This window comes from Schistocerca gregaria, chromosome 4, assembly GCF_023897955.1.
Source record: "Schistocerca gregaria isolate iqSchGreg1 chromosome 4, iqSchGreg1.2, whole genome shotgun sequence".
Lineage (NCBI taxonomy): Eukaryota > Metazoa > Arthropoda > Insecta > Orthoptera > Acrididae > Schistocerca > Schistocerca gregaria.
In genome coordinates this window covers 287,614,478-287,630,193 of record NC_064923.1, presented here as the reverse complement: position 1 = coordinate 287,630,193, position 15,716 = coordinate 287,614,478, and the positions used below count along the sequence as shown (strand labels likewise).

General features: G+C 36.5%; 1 protein-coding gene across 3 annotated transcripts in view; it reads right to left on the bottom strand.

The window, feature by feature from the left end:
- Positions 1-15,716, bottom strand: part of LOC126268070 (serine/threonine-protein kinase greatwall) — a 119,690-nt gene that overhangs the window by 64,061 nt on the left and 39,913 nt on the right. For all 3 annotated transcript variants that reach the window (XM_049973506.1, XM_049973507.1, XM_049973508.1), the window contains exons 4-6: positions 14,602-14,693; positions 9,581-9,809; positions 329-438 (exon numbers count right to left, since the gene is read on the bottom strand). In XM_049973506.1, the coding sequence (XP_049829463.1) occupies positions 329-438; positions 9,581-9,809; positions 14,602-14,693 (431 nt within the window). The remainder of the gene's footprint in view (positions 1-328; positions 439-9,580; positions 9,810-14,601; positions 14,694-15,716) is intronic.

The window sequence follows — 15,716 nt, the reverse complement described above, 5'->3', positions numbered from 1 at the left end:
TTAGGAAGCAGGTTTTGGAGAAGAGGGTAGGAAAAGGAGGTTTCGACGGAAGGGTAGGAAGGGTTGTTTGGGTGAAGTTTTGGCGGGGGTAAGAGGGAAAGTGTGAGGGTGATGAGGGTGAGGATGAGGGGAAATGCAATCTTACACAAGCACACTGTTTAGCATCACCACCAGCCACATCAGTTAAAAGACAGAAATATCTAGAAGTGACACCTGTTGCTGTTCAGGGATAAACTGCGTGCTTATGTCTGTAATGACATACATATAGCTGAATAACTGTCTCAGTGAGAAACGTTGACCCCACAAAAGCAATGTAACAGGAACTTACAAATGAAAGGCGTGATGTAAGTGAAAGGAGTTGGCCAGGTGTCCTCTTAGATAATGTCGTGACGCTGACACTATCAGGAGAATCTTTCAGTAGATCTGATACTTCCAAATCTGAAAACAAATCAAATGAATATTTTATGCACAAAATAATTTCAATCACGCATATCATTGCTCAATGGGAAAACTGTTTTAAATAAATGAAATGCATGAAACAAGTGATGGGTGTTCCTCTCTGAAGGAATCAAATTTCCTGGGACTAATGCAAGCATTTTGTATGTCTACATTTCAATAAACAGTTCCTGTAGTAACCATCACTCATACAGAACGAAAAATGCAAAACATCTTTTTCTTTAATTAATATATCTTCCAACACCAGTACTCACATGTGCTAATAGTAAAAAGCTTGTCTCAAATATAAAACCAGTTTTTATCATAGCTACAAGGAAGATGAAGGGTTCAGTTCCACTCCACTGGGAACAGTGAAGTTACAGCAATCATTTCAGAATTACATATTTGTACACAAAACTATTTGAACACTTATCTTACTCAATGCTTATCTCCCCAACTTTGCACTTAAAATATGTAAACAAGGCAGCGTGTGTGAGTGTGTAAAAAAGGAGGCAAAGGCATGTATGTTTTCAAGTTTTACAAACAATAATGTCTGTTGCATTTGTTTGTGTGTCTACTGACATTACTAAATACGGTCTTTCACCTCCTGAAGGTAAACACTGGTCAGATATTCTGTCTCATGATTTTACAGTTTCCTCAAGTGAATTTTCCCTTTCATTCAATATCTGTCCTTTTACAGTTTTTTTTTTTTTTTTTTATATAAATCAGAGTTAACTCCACAGTGTGTACAACATATAATCTAACAGTAATTCAGTCAATGTCTGGGTCACTATGTACTTAGAGTGCTCAGATTCTTTTCAAATACAGGGGGTTGCCTATTTCAATACTTCTCATTTGTGACTGTCGTCAGCAGTCAGTGCTAGTTAGTTAGTTACGTGTTCGATAGATCATCTGACTAGTCCTTTTATCAAAATAATATGGAACCATTTAGTTTATGGGATGTAAACATGTTTATGGGCTATAAACATGATACGGTTAACATTAATGAACACACAATTTTTTAGTCCTACTCATGCAACTTCACAGCTACCACTTTTTAAATAGAAATTCACCTGTTGAACAGGACAAGTTGTTCAGGAGAAATATCTAGGTTAGATTTAAAACTTGCTTTTCTACCCATCAGACCTATCATGTCATTGGGCAAGTGATCAAAAAAATTTTGCTGGTGCATGTTGAACTTCTTTCTGAGTTACTGACAGCTTCTGTAATGGATAATAAATGTAATTTTTTCCTCTAGTGCTGCTGTAGGTATGGACATCACTGCTCTTCTCAAGTTGTGATGAATCAGTTATGATGAGTTGCATTAGCAAATATATGTATTGTGGCAGTGCAGATACAATGCCTTATTCCTTGGAGAGGTGCCTACATAATAATCACAAGTGAACATCACTTATTATTCTTACTACTCACTTTTGTGTAATTCGCACTTCGCAAGTTTTGAGTTGCACCACAAAATTATTCCTCAAAACTCTGAGTGGAAAAAATGCAAAATATGTAAGGACAGATAAAAAAATCTATTCAGCAACCAGTGGCAGGAGAACACAAATGTAAAAGGTATTACATATGCAAGCTTTCAGAGCCAGTGGCTCCTCCTCCCAGCAGATGGGTTGAAGGGGAAGTAAGAGGGGGTACAGGAAAAGGTCTGATGAGGTTTAGGAAAAGGGGTAGAGATCGGAAAAGTCACCCAAAACCCTGGGTCAGGGGAGACTTACCAGACGGGGTGAAAAGGAAAGACTGACTGTTGGTGACTGCACTGGGCGAGATCTAAAAACCTGAGAGAGTAAAGCCCGAAGACAGGGTAATAAGTAAGACAGAGATTCAAATCTGCAACTAAACTGCTCAAAGATGATCAAGAAAAGGCTATGCTGTGTAGTGAATCATGAACTCCTTTTCCTGAACCTCACCAGTCATTTTTCTTCGCCCCTGTTCCATCCCCTTCAACCCTTCTGCCACAAGAAGGACCCATTGGCTCCAAAAGCTTGCATACAAATACCTTTTGTATGTGTGTTCTCCTGCCACTGCTTGGTGAATAGATTTTTTTATCTACCCTATTACGTTTCCAAACATCGATTATTTTCATTGATAAAATATGTAAGGAGGTTGATTTGTTTGTTCCCAAGACTAACAATCATATAAAGAGCAAAAGTAGCTGAACTTAACTGCTAGAAAAGCTCAGTAATATGCTTCTTCCACAACCCAAAAATTTCGAGCATTCTACCCTATTTATTGTCTCCTGCCCATGTGTTGGTGTTACTATTTGTTGTATAGAATTAAACACAGGGTATTTTCTCAAAATTTAGAGGCAGTTCATTTTCAGGGAACAATAATTCCTTGAAAAACATCATTAACATCAACGTGGTACCAGATCCACATGTGCAATGTACTTGCCACACTTGGACCGCTGGCAGCATTTTGGCAAATTTTTCTTTTTGATGTCGACTTTTTTCTTTTTTCTTTCATATTATTTTTAAAAAATTGAAGCTTGTCTATCTGATCAATCACCATACTGTAAAAATTGGTTTTAACCTGATAAATATAGTGTGGTCAGATATGACATACAGGAACCGTTTTAAGCTTAAGATGCACTAGAAGTTTTATATGGCCATGGGCATCATTCTTGATGCACACTCAAACTTTTGAGGAAGATGATATTGGCAAATAGGAACTCCAACTACATGTTACATAACTGCCTTAATAATTAAAATAAAACACTTTCATTGCTACACATTTGCGCATTGCAAAAGAACAGTCGATAAAATTAAAATTCTGAGGATAAATCTGGCATTTCAATGCCACCTGTTTGCTATGTTTGATAGCATGCTTTCGCTCGCCTGCTTTGGAGAGTTTCTACTAACAGCTCTTACGTCATCGTCTCACAGCGGCTTCAAACAGTTTGTGATTCCCTTTCATAGTTGTCTCCTGAACATTGTCAATGAAAGCAATGATAACCATTTTTGCCTTGTGATTTGAACATACGAAGTATGAGCATTTATGAGAGTAATATCAAATAGTAATTCAAAGGCCACTTTGCAGTACTGCTTCGCTGACTTCCTCAAGCATGAGCCATAGGTTTTTATCTGGAAGATCAATGAAGGGCTAGACTGCATTTTAATCCACAATGTAATTCAGTTTTTTTTTTTTTTTTTAACTTCACCCCCTCCTTGTCTCCACTGCCACAAGCTCAAGTTTGTGTTTAGTTGTCAAAAAAATGACATTCATCTAGTCACGAAACTTTATGACAAACTCCTTTGTGTTGTTTTCGCAACCACCATGTCCCCTTCTGAACACTTTTGTAATTATAGTTTTAAGATTTCCCCTTATTTTTTTCACAGAGTGTTCGTATCTATGAATCTATGAACAAATAACGGAAACTATAGGTTCAAATATCAACAATGCAGGTAAAGATAGATTGCTACTTACCACATAGATGACACTATAAGTAGCAGACAGGCACAATTAAAAGACACTTTCACATAAACTTTTGGCCACAAACTTCATCAGAAAAAGAAAGAGGAACATACACCATTCATTCACAAAAGCAAGCACATCTCATGCACACATGACTACTAACTCCGGGAATTAGCAGTCATGTGTGCCTGAGGTGTGCTTGCTTGTGTGAATGAATGGTATGTGTTCCTCTCGCTTTTTCTGATGAAGGCTATGGCCGAAAGATTACGTGCAAGTGTGTCTTAATTGTGCCTGTCTGCAACTTAACATGTAATCTTTATGGTAAGTAGCAATCTATCTTTTCCTATAATGTTGAATGTATGAACATCTTCCACACACATACTTTGCACTTTTTACCTAGCATCTATCATGGTAAATTGAAACGCATCACATATCATGAAATATCTCATGAAAATGCCTTTTCCAAGTTGTAAGAAGTTCCCGCAATAGACTAAAACTGCTTCATTATTCACTTCATAACAGTAAATGAACTAATTGAGAGCACAATATAAGAGCAACTATGTAATGTTGCTATACTGCTGTAGGGCCTACAAATTATTATTATTATTATTATTATATTATTATTATTATTATTATTATTATTTAGTGGCAATGGTAACATATAAAGCATTGGGAGCTTAAAGTCTTCCAATTTCTCACAGTTCAGAAGTAAGGACTTCAGAAATCCAGTGATTTACAAACAGTAAGCCTAAGTACGCTGTACAAGTTTTAATTTAGTTGATTCTAAATGGGTGTACAGGGAGTGGTTGAAGCAAGTATTTTCTGTAACTCATGTTTACCCTCAATGTGGATTGTTAGCTTTCTTTTCTGAGAAGGAGCTGTAAGTAGAGCTTGTGTAGTTTAATGAAACACTTGTTAAACTAAATATAATTTACCTTTCACCATTTTAAAAATCAAAGTGTTCAAAGAAAATTTCTTTTCATTCTGGAGTTTAGTTAGGCACTAATGATGACGGTGGCGTAGGAGATGGGAAAAGGGGCTAATAGCTAACATATGATTGCACTCGGGGGTAACGGTCTCTCAAACATTAGGAAACACTGCCTTATTTGTACAACTGGTACAGTATTGCCCACAAAAAGCTCGGATCAAGATTCAAGTACCGGTCCAGCACACAGTTCTAATTTTTCACAGATATTCATCACAGTATATACTTGGCCAGAGAGAGAAAATTATCGTTTGCATATTCAACCACAATTTGACATCAACAGGAAGTGATCTGATTTTTCACTTAGATTGAATCTACCATTAACACAGTTTTGAGCTGATTGAGCTGACTTCCTATAATCCCGAATGCTCTGTAAAAATTAGTCAATTGTGTAAAATTCACATCATTTGACTAACAATCTTTTGTGACAACAAGGCCTTGTGATGACTGCAAAACTGAGACATGTCACAAATGATGAAATATCTCATGAAAATTCATTCTGTAAGTTGTAAGAAATTCTCACAACACACTAGATATTGCTTCATTTTTCACTTCACAACAAAAAAATTAACTAATGTAGAGTGCAACACAAGAGTAAAAACGTAATGCCTGCTTCACTGCTGTAGGGCCTGCACTGATCATCATCATCATCATCATCATCCTAAGTACTGTTTGCGCATCAATATGAAATTAAATGATGAGGTTATTTTCTTAGTATTTCCATCAATATCACAGAGATGTAGATAGTGAGATACAACACAACGAACTGAGTCAAATCTGAAGCAGCAGTTTACCACGATTAGATAAATGGTATACATGCAGCAAGTGAACCATATGGTGATAACATGCTCCAACTTTCTTTCAAGAGTGACAAATATAGTATGGTGCAACTAAAATAACTTACAACTTTTAGTAGTCATGAATGGACCAAGGGTGGGGGAGCCCTGGTGCCCTACCTATTTTCTGCATGTTAATAAATGAGTGAAATACCAAACTTACATCAATCAATAATTTATTAAATGATGTGACAGAAAGGCACAAATCACTGCTGTTCACTTCCTTGAATCTGGAACTTGTGCTGGATGCTGCTGATGGTGAATGAGTGTTAACGGAGACCAAACAACTGCCATCAGCCTCCTGTTAACCCTGCCACCTGGTACTAAAGCAGTGTATCCAATCTGCCTATGTACTATATGTACTATGTAGAAACCACCTACGAACCACATCCTGGCCGGCACACTGACCCCTCGTTGTCAATCCACTGGGCACATTCTATTCGGGGTCGGCATATCTCTCTGACTCAGAAGCAGTTGTCTTAATATGCTTGGCTAGCTGCATGGTTGGTGCTGGAGCCAACAGAAATTACCATACACCTACAATTCTTCCTTGCAGCAATATTTCAGAAATTCTCCTACCACTATATTGGTAAGTTTCGGAACTTGAAACCAGACTTGTGAGGTAACATAACTTCTTTCATCAACATTTACACCTGGTTGTAACTTATAAGTAAAATTGGACTGAAGTGGGAATGGTAGGGACGAATCCTGTGTCCTTTAACCAAGGCAAGCTTGTCAATATGGTAGTGTTGTGTATTTGATTTGCAAAGCTTTACCAATTCCACTGAGAATTTCTCATTCATGCCAGATTGCAATTTTTTTTTATTTTTTTTTTATGTTGGAAGGAAATATGTGCCCAAAGTAAAGTAACCACTTGCCTCCATTGCACTGTTGGAGCTTTCTATATCTAAAATCTGCACAACTGTGAGGCACTCCACATTTAAGTGCTTGCTAGAGGGTTCATACAACCACTTCCAGACTATTTCTCAATTGTTCCACCCTCAAACAGAATGTTCGAAAAAACCTTTTCATGTGAGCTCTTACTTATTTTATTACGATGTCATTTCTCCCTATGCAGGAGAGAGTCAACAAAATATTTAGGCATTCGGAGGAGTTGGTGATCAAAATGTCATGAAAAGATCTTATAATAACTAAAAACACCATTGTTTTTGATATATCCTACCCCAAATCACTAATCTGTAACACTTTCTCCCCTATTTCACAACAATACTAAATTCTTTATCTGAGAGAATGAAGTGATACGGTGAAAGGTCCACAGCTATTGCTTAAATCAGGACAATATTTTGGAGTGGAAAATCAGAAAACAATTCCATTAATTGTGATGATAATTTCTTCCCAATAGTGACTTTTCTTCCCGGAAAGTTGCAGCAAAAAGACAGTTTGGAATGAAAGCAGGGGCAAGCCAGCAGGATGGACAATTGTCCTACCATCCTTGTCTCTCAATGATTTGGTTAAGTCAGGCATTAACCCACGTCTCGTCAAGCAACAGGATGCCTCCAAACAAAATGCTGCCCATCGCAAACCTGTACTGGCAACACCAGGCCATAATGTCACTTTTCTGGAAGAAATTTTTCACGCTGAAAACCAAGCTCACACACACATTTTTGAAGAGAAGCTAAAAATAAACATATCTGATGTAAGGTACTCATTGGGTTGATAATAACCGTACTCATTTCTGCAGAATGCATCCAGCTAGAATGCATCAATCTTGGTTACACATCTGTCACAACTTCCTTTCTTGCCATTGTTTCCAGGAAACAATGACCTGATACTGATTCATCATTCTGAACTTCCCTTCCAAACATTCACACTGTATGCTTATGGCATTTCTGTCCATTAGTCTTGAAACTTCCAAATTCAAAAACCCATCATTTGTTCTTCAGCTCAAAGTATTCACACAAATCAGTCTCCTTGGATGCAGATGAAATTTCCTTTCCCAACATTGATACCTTGAGGACAGCAAACAAGTCCTAAGCCACAACCTCTTCTGTGGTAAACCTCCTACTGAGACACAATACACCACCACCACAAGAACAACGCTGATACAGAAACACTAGTTCACAACAAGAACCGACAAATGCAGAACAGTCCAATGCTCAAAAACAACACACTTCACAATGGGAAACAACAAATGGGAAGCAACTGACAACTGACACCATGCACTATTTGTTACTGATGGGGACAGCAACAGCTGCACAACATCTGCTGACCTGATGGCCGCACAGGAGGGGAAGCTAGCTTGAACCAGTGCTAAGTGAGGAACATTACGTCCCCTTCACCAGAACAAACTTTGACTGCACAATAATTATAATCACACACTATGGTCTTTGCAGTTCATTCATGGACAACTGACTTCTCTGTTGACTGAATGTAGTTTCTCTTTTTCTCTTTGAAATGTAATCACCTGGGACAATACCCGAAAATTATATTTCTTTTTAAATGACTGATCAAACCTGGGAACAGATTTCTCAAGAGGGACTAGTTCTAATAAATTAACAGATAGCACAGTGGCTTCATAGCAGAGAAGTACTCCAAATCCATATGGAAATGTCACTGCAGAATAATGACCATTGGCTGGAAACATTGTCTAGCTGAAGTTTGGTTTTTTGGCAGTTTAGCACGATTTTTTACGCAAATGCAATGCTGGTTCTCATTCTCACCTCATAAAATAGCTGCTGATACAATAAACCTTTCTTTGCTGACCCGGACCGGACCGGACCGGACCGGACCGGACCGACAGTTGCATGGTCATTGAACAGGCTTCAAGAGACTGATCAACAATCAAATCTGCATGATATGTTCACTGTTTTTGTACAGTAAGTCCTTTCAGATCCTTTACACCAAAATGTTATTGCTAAGACAACAAAGTACTACAATTTGTAAAATGTTCTTGCATTTTTGGGTTGTTAATGTTATCACCAGTCTGAAGGCTGGTTCGACACAGCTACCCAAGCTTTACAGGCTTCTTCACCTCTGCACGACTACTGTACCCCGTATCTACTTTAACTTGCTTACTCCACTCAAGCCTTGGTATCTTGCGGCAATTTTTGCACACCATATTTCCCACCATTACTCCATTAATCATTCCTTGATGCCTCAGGGTTGTGTCCCATCAATCTATTCCTTCTAGACAAGTTGTGCCACAAAACTCTTTATCTGAACACTTCGTTTCTACAGCTTTCATCCTACTCTTATCTGTCCACGTTTCAATTCCAAACAAAGCTACATCCCAGATACGTTTATATGCTTGTCAGTATAGTAAGAGGACAATCTGTATGCTGACAGAGGTTTACTCACTTTTTAATACACATGTAAATTTTAGTTTATCTATGTTTTAATGTATAAACAAGCATGGTGTGTTTAAATTACAATGGGCATTGGCTATGGGGAGAAGTGTGGTGGTGCCAACTGACATTAACAGACTCCTAATATTTTCATGAATGTTCTGAACTCCTGCATAAGAATTAACAGTGCTAGTGCTGCTGCTGTCACAGAGAAACAATACTCAGTTAAGTTATGACTTGAAATATATTGTAATGGAAGATGTTCAAAAATTAGACTGAAGTTCAGAAAAGCATTAAAGTAAAATTTAAGGAAGTAATTAAATATCAATTCTCACTCACTCAACTGCATATCAACCACTATTATATGTGATTTTCTATGGCAGAGTTAGCCTTCATTACCCTGAGTGCTCACAATCTTAATACACAAGGCAAATTCAAATCAGTGCCTTATCCATCCTCTCACTCTCCCGATTTCATTCTGCCTTCTTTTTTGTGATTCACTTTCTTGCATTTAATTTATTTGCTAGTTTAATAGTCCCGCGCAAATATACTATAATAAGAAATATGGTAAAGTAGATAACTAAACTTACCTCTTCGGAGAGAAATTCTGCTCAAACCAAAATCTGTAAGTTTAATGTGTCCTCTCTGACAAAGTAGAACATTGTCAGGTTTCAAATCTCTATGAACTATCTTGTGTGCATGTAAGTATTCCAAAGCAAGCGTGATTTCTGCTGCATAAAATGCTGCCATTGCTTCGTCGAAGTATCCGTACACCATCAGTAGCGATTTTAAATCACCTCCGACCATGTACTCCATTACCTTCAATGTCACAACATAACACATTTTAGATGTCTTATTTGTACCTCTGCCTATTTTTCATGCATGGAAATCTAAAGGGAAATACTAAAATAAGTTAAATACATTGTACAAAAAGAGTTTTAGATGCAACAATTGTGAAGTTAAGTTTATTTTGGATGCTGCAGCAATGTTTGTTTGTTCCTCCCCAAATGGAGGAGGATAAGTAGTTCAAACTTCCTGGTTGAAACATACTGGTAGCACTTTTGCAGGACAACCTTATTTAACACAGAAGCACATCCGCCAATAATTTTTTCTTATCAAACAAAATTTCAGATTAAATCAGTATATATAACAACTTTTTAACTACACAATGCTAATATACCATTAACATGGCTATTTACAATTGGTTCATTATCTGTTTCAAACACTGATGTACATCAACATCCAGTGCAAACTACTGCATATAAGAGAATACCAAGTGCACAACCAAATAAAATTTTTAAATAGGAAAGCAAAATGATTATTTTTTCTTGGATGGATCGATGGTTTTAAAACTGTTGGGACACTAAACAGCGTGTTCATCAGCACCCTTTCTCACAATCATGGTAGTGAGAAATGGAGATATGTTAGAAGTGGTTTAGAGTTTATATTTTGATCTATTAATGGTGTATTTAATGTACACAAGTGTCATACTCTTTAAGACTGCTTTGTTATAAGTAACTAAAAGTGACATTACCTATAACAAATTGTAATGAGTCATCCTTATCTTTTGATGTTAGCATACAAATGTGGGCTAAAGGCACAAAGGTGTTGATTAGATTAGATTAGTACTTGTTCCATGGATCATGAATACGACACTTCATAATGATGTGGAATGTGTCAGGTTAATAAAAGGTGTCTATACAAGATATTACATTAGACAAAATACTGCATGACACACTTTTTTGTTGTTGTTGTTGTAGTTGTTGTTGTGAAATTACCCACTTACTATATCCAAAAATTCATCTAATGAGTAGGAGGAGTTGCCATTAAGAAATTCTTTTAATTTCCTTTTAAATGCTGGAGTATACAGACCCATTTCTAGTTATTAATTGGCAAAGGATTACAGTCATTGAGAATTATCATCAAGCATTCCAGCAGAAGGTCACTAAGGTACACCAGCTAAAAGAGTGTCACTTATGGAACAGCAGTTGGACAGGTCAAGTTATTAAGTGTGGTATAATTTCGCCCTTCGGTCCACAAAGGTATGGCAAGACCAGTTATATCTATTTGGTGACAGCAATATTGCAAAAAGTGCATTAACTGAGAAAGTTTTGCCTCGTTGCCAAAATGGTCTTTACACCTTACTGTAGTGAATTTCATTTTGGAGGATATAATAGTCAGGTCCACAATGTAATTTTATTTGAGGAATTCGAGTGGGTTAGCCACACACAACAACCTTAAAGTGTATTGTTAAAGGTGAGCTGGTTATAGTTAATGTAAAGAATACGCCCAGTCTAACAACATACAGAGTGTTAGTTATATCCGTTAGTAGGGTTATGCTATCACATTTGCGTGTTATTAATGCTGACTGCCATATATTACAGTGTTCCTTTGTGAAGGAGGAAATGGACATGGAGAACGATTGTAAGTCCTTTGACATGCCAGACATGTGAAATGTATCATCGAAGGAGGAGGAGGAGGAGGATGAGGATGAGGATGAGGATGAGGATGATGGCAAGGCATCACAAATGGAGATCACAGAGATGTAAGAATGTCAAATTTACATTTTCTGTGTTTGGACGATTGTGCAAATGGAAGACAGAGTTCATTTATGCATTCAATGTTGAAATTGTTTATGGAAAAAGGAAGCAACATATAAATGTTTTATTTCTAACCAACTACTTTTATTCAAAGGATAAATTTTTATTTAGGAAGTCATAGCACAAATGGGTCATTCCATATCAAATCAACCAACTGTACTGCATGATTTGAATCATGACCTCTCAGATCTGGATGATTTTTTTTTTTTTTTTTTTTTTTTTCAGGTAATATATCCACTAACACTAGTTTAAATTTGGGATTTAAAATTTTTCTGAACTTTGGTTTTTGAGTTTCAAGGGTTTAAAAATAAAAAAATAAAAACCTCCGTTTTTGATCAATCGATGATTGTTTTAAAATACTGTAGCTCAAATACTATACAACCTAGAGAGCTCAAAATTGCAATATTGTTTTCCTCTATAAATTCCCTTCAATTTGATATGTAACATGACTGTGCAACCTAAATCTGAAAATTTTAAACTATTCCAAAAAAAAACATGTTTTTAACCTTCCAAAATATGTACCCTCGGATTTCTTTATAAAAATTATATGTGTTGTCCAGTCTGACTACATGCATGCAAAATTTCAAGATGGGCTCTCAATGGGTTCTTGTATAAAATAATATTTTACTACTGCAATACACACTAGTGAGGTGAAAAGCAGACTATTTCTAGGCTATGAATACTAAGGCAGGACTATGTGATTCTAACAAACACATTATTTTATTAGCCTTTTATGCAACATAACCCTCTTTTTGTTTGTTAATTCATTAAATGATATAGTGTTGTTTTAATTTAATGTTCATGATACTTTTAACTATGCATCAGAAGGAAGTGAACACATTTTAACTGATAATATATATGCTACAAGTTAAAATTTTGAATAAAGCCACTCACCTTCATCCTTAGTTGTAAATGGCAGAGATTATCTTTTTCTTGGTTTTCCAGTGTTATTTGTAATCATTTCCAACAAGTTTCTTATATCAGAAATTGGCATATAAGTAATTTCACTTGGGAAAAAGATTAACTTGTTGATATCTGCATGGATAGAACTGTATTTCTAATACCAATTGGTATTTACAAAGTTAATACACATGGTATCTATACAACTTAGTGTTTAGTGGGGGTAGGTGTAACATAATTTAAACGTGCTTCTTTTATGGTCTTTTAAGATATTTTTCCAAAGAAAGACAACTTCATTTCTTTAGCACTTAAAGTGTAGGTTCTTCCCGTAGCTGTTGTTGGATTCGCTGTTTGTAAAAGCGTATTTCCTGGGACATCTAATATATCTCTTGGTTGTGGATAGTAAAAAGACTGGGCTGAACCCTTTGGGTGCAAAAAATTTATTCGGTACATGTCATTGTATTTTTCTTCAATGCGCCCTAGCCACCAAGAGTCGTCATATGCTACTGTCACAAAACCAGCAGTAATATTTTCCATATGTGACGGTGTTATTTGGTTCAGTGTTGTCACATATTCAAGAGACTCATCCAGACTAAAATGATAAGGCTTGACAGGAATTTGACTCTCTGTGCAGGGTTTATATGAGTGAAACTTTTGTGTTCCCACAATCGCTTCTGAGTCACTAAACCGAGGAAGTAAGTATTCTTTGGTCAGTTCATAGTCCTCTGTTGTGCAATATTCAAAGTCGATGTTTTTTATGTTTTCCATGGCAAATGCACGAAGTGATTTGGGTGTTAAGATTTGTTGGTCATATGGCCTTTGTAAGCTGGCTTTAGCAGCTAGCTGTGTAACAGTTCCGCCAAGGCCATCGCATGTGCTCTTGCCATGGGATGTTGCAAAGAAATCCCACTCTGTCTCAACTTCAAAACCAGTTTTACGTAAACACAAATTAAGGAAGTTTTTCTTATTTTTATATTGTGCAGTGCTGCCATCAGAAAAGTAAGTAATCTTTTTAAGTGCAAAAGGCAAGTTTTGGTTTATGATTTCTAGCAGTTTTTTCTGGAATACATAGAAAGCGACTGCATTATGTTTCAGGCAATCTGATATGAAGATATACTGCAGATGTTTTAGTTTTCCCTCCCATTTATAATATATGGTGAAAGGATGAAGTGTAGGCTTCCCCGTTACATCAAGGTGGCCATAAGTGCGGTAGTGGCCAAAACTAGAGCCTTGACCCTATATGAAAATCTCACGTTTTTTATTAATAAAAAGTGAATGTCGTACAAACTCTTAAGATTCTTAAGTTATTATTTTTTTATATATTTTATTCTCACATTAAAATATCATTTAGTTAATTAACAAACAATAAGAGGGTAATGTTGCATAAAAAGCCTAGTATAATAATTTAAGTCTGTTAGAATTACATAGGCCTACCTTAGTATTCATAGCGTAGAAATAGTCTGCTTTTCACCTCACTAGTGTGTATTACGGTAGTAAAATATTTTATATAAGAACCCATTGACATCCCATCTTGAAATTTTGCATGCATGTAGACAGACTGGACAACACATACAATTTTTATAAATAAATTTTAAAAAACCGAGGGTACATATTTTGGAAATTTCAAAAAATGTTTTTTTGGAATAGTTCAAAATTTTCAAATCTAGGTAACATACCCATGTAACATATCAAATTGAAGGGAATTTATAGAGGAAAACAATGGTGGAAGTTCGAGCTATCTAGGTTGTATAGTTTTTGAGCTACAGCATTTTAAAACAATCATCGATTGATCAAAAATGGAGGTTTATTTTTTATTGTTAAACCCTCAAAACACAAAAACCAAAGGTCAGAAAAATTTGAAATTTCAAATTTTGAACTAGCGTTAGTGGGTACATTACCTAGAGGAAAAAAAAGAAAAAAAGAATCATCCAATTCTGAGATATCAAGGTTCACACTGTTAGTTGATTTGAGAAGGAATGACCCAAATATTATTAAACCAAAATATATTTTATATACAGGTATTCATAAATTATTCAACAGTCATAATAAGCATAAGAGCAAATAATAGAGTCTGATATATCTAACTGCACAAAACATTTCTCAATACCTACCAGGTAAATATTTGAAGCAGACTGTAATGAATAAAAAAGATTAACACAATATGGACTTCGAGACAGAGCCAATGCATTTCTTTCGGTAACAACTGTAACAGAGAAAACTAGTTAATTCTTAACAAAATACAAAAATATTTAAAACAGTCATATATGTTTCATATTCTAGTGATATACAAACACAAAAAATAATTTAGTTTGATGATGCTATTTTGATAATCAGTCCAGTTTATTGCTCTTTTTACAGCTATTCATCAAACTTAATGGTGATGATAAAGTACATTTTAACAGAAGCTTACTGTGGTCAACAAGATTTGGATAAAACCAGTAAAAAATTTCAAAATAAACAGCAGTTAATGTTCTTAGACTGCTGTCACACCCACATCTGGGGCAGAAAGGGGAGGGGAGGTAGAGTGGGAGGGGGAAGGTGAAGGGGAGGGGGATGGGTTGGAAAAACAGGTGTACGCAGATACAGAAGATGCAAAGTACAATACAAGATGGCGAACAAGTATGCTAAACGGAGCCTTGATTAACACACATGGATAGCACATGCATCAACATCCCTCTCAAGCCATGTGCAATTCTTGCCATTCACTGTGAATATTTTGTACCAATTGTTATTTATTCATTAAATCGCCCACTAGAGACCCCATTTAAAAGGAGAATCTACAGGATGTGGAATGATTGAAGGTATACATCAACGAAAGTCAAGCAAACCATATAAAATCTGTATATGGTTGGTGGCTGGCTGGTTGGTTAGATGAGTGATTAAAGGGACCAAACTATTAGGTCATCAGTCCTTCCCCCCCCCCCCCCCCCCCCCCCCCCCTGCCCCTGACAGATAGGTCTCCATGACTGTCCATCAGAGATGGCCTACTGCACAAAACCATGGGGAAGAAAACCTCAGGGCCTACCTAAGGTCGACAAAGGCTAGATAAGGAATAAAAAAAAAGAGGCGAGGGAGACATAGGTAGAAAGGCAGGCGAGGCAACCCATCTAGGGAGCGATCAGAAGCCCCGCAAACCCCCGAGTGCAGTGAGAGGACATACATCCCCCACCACTTACCACAGGTACCCCACTCAGAAATTGACTAGGAAAGACTAGCAACATGGACA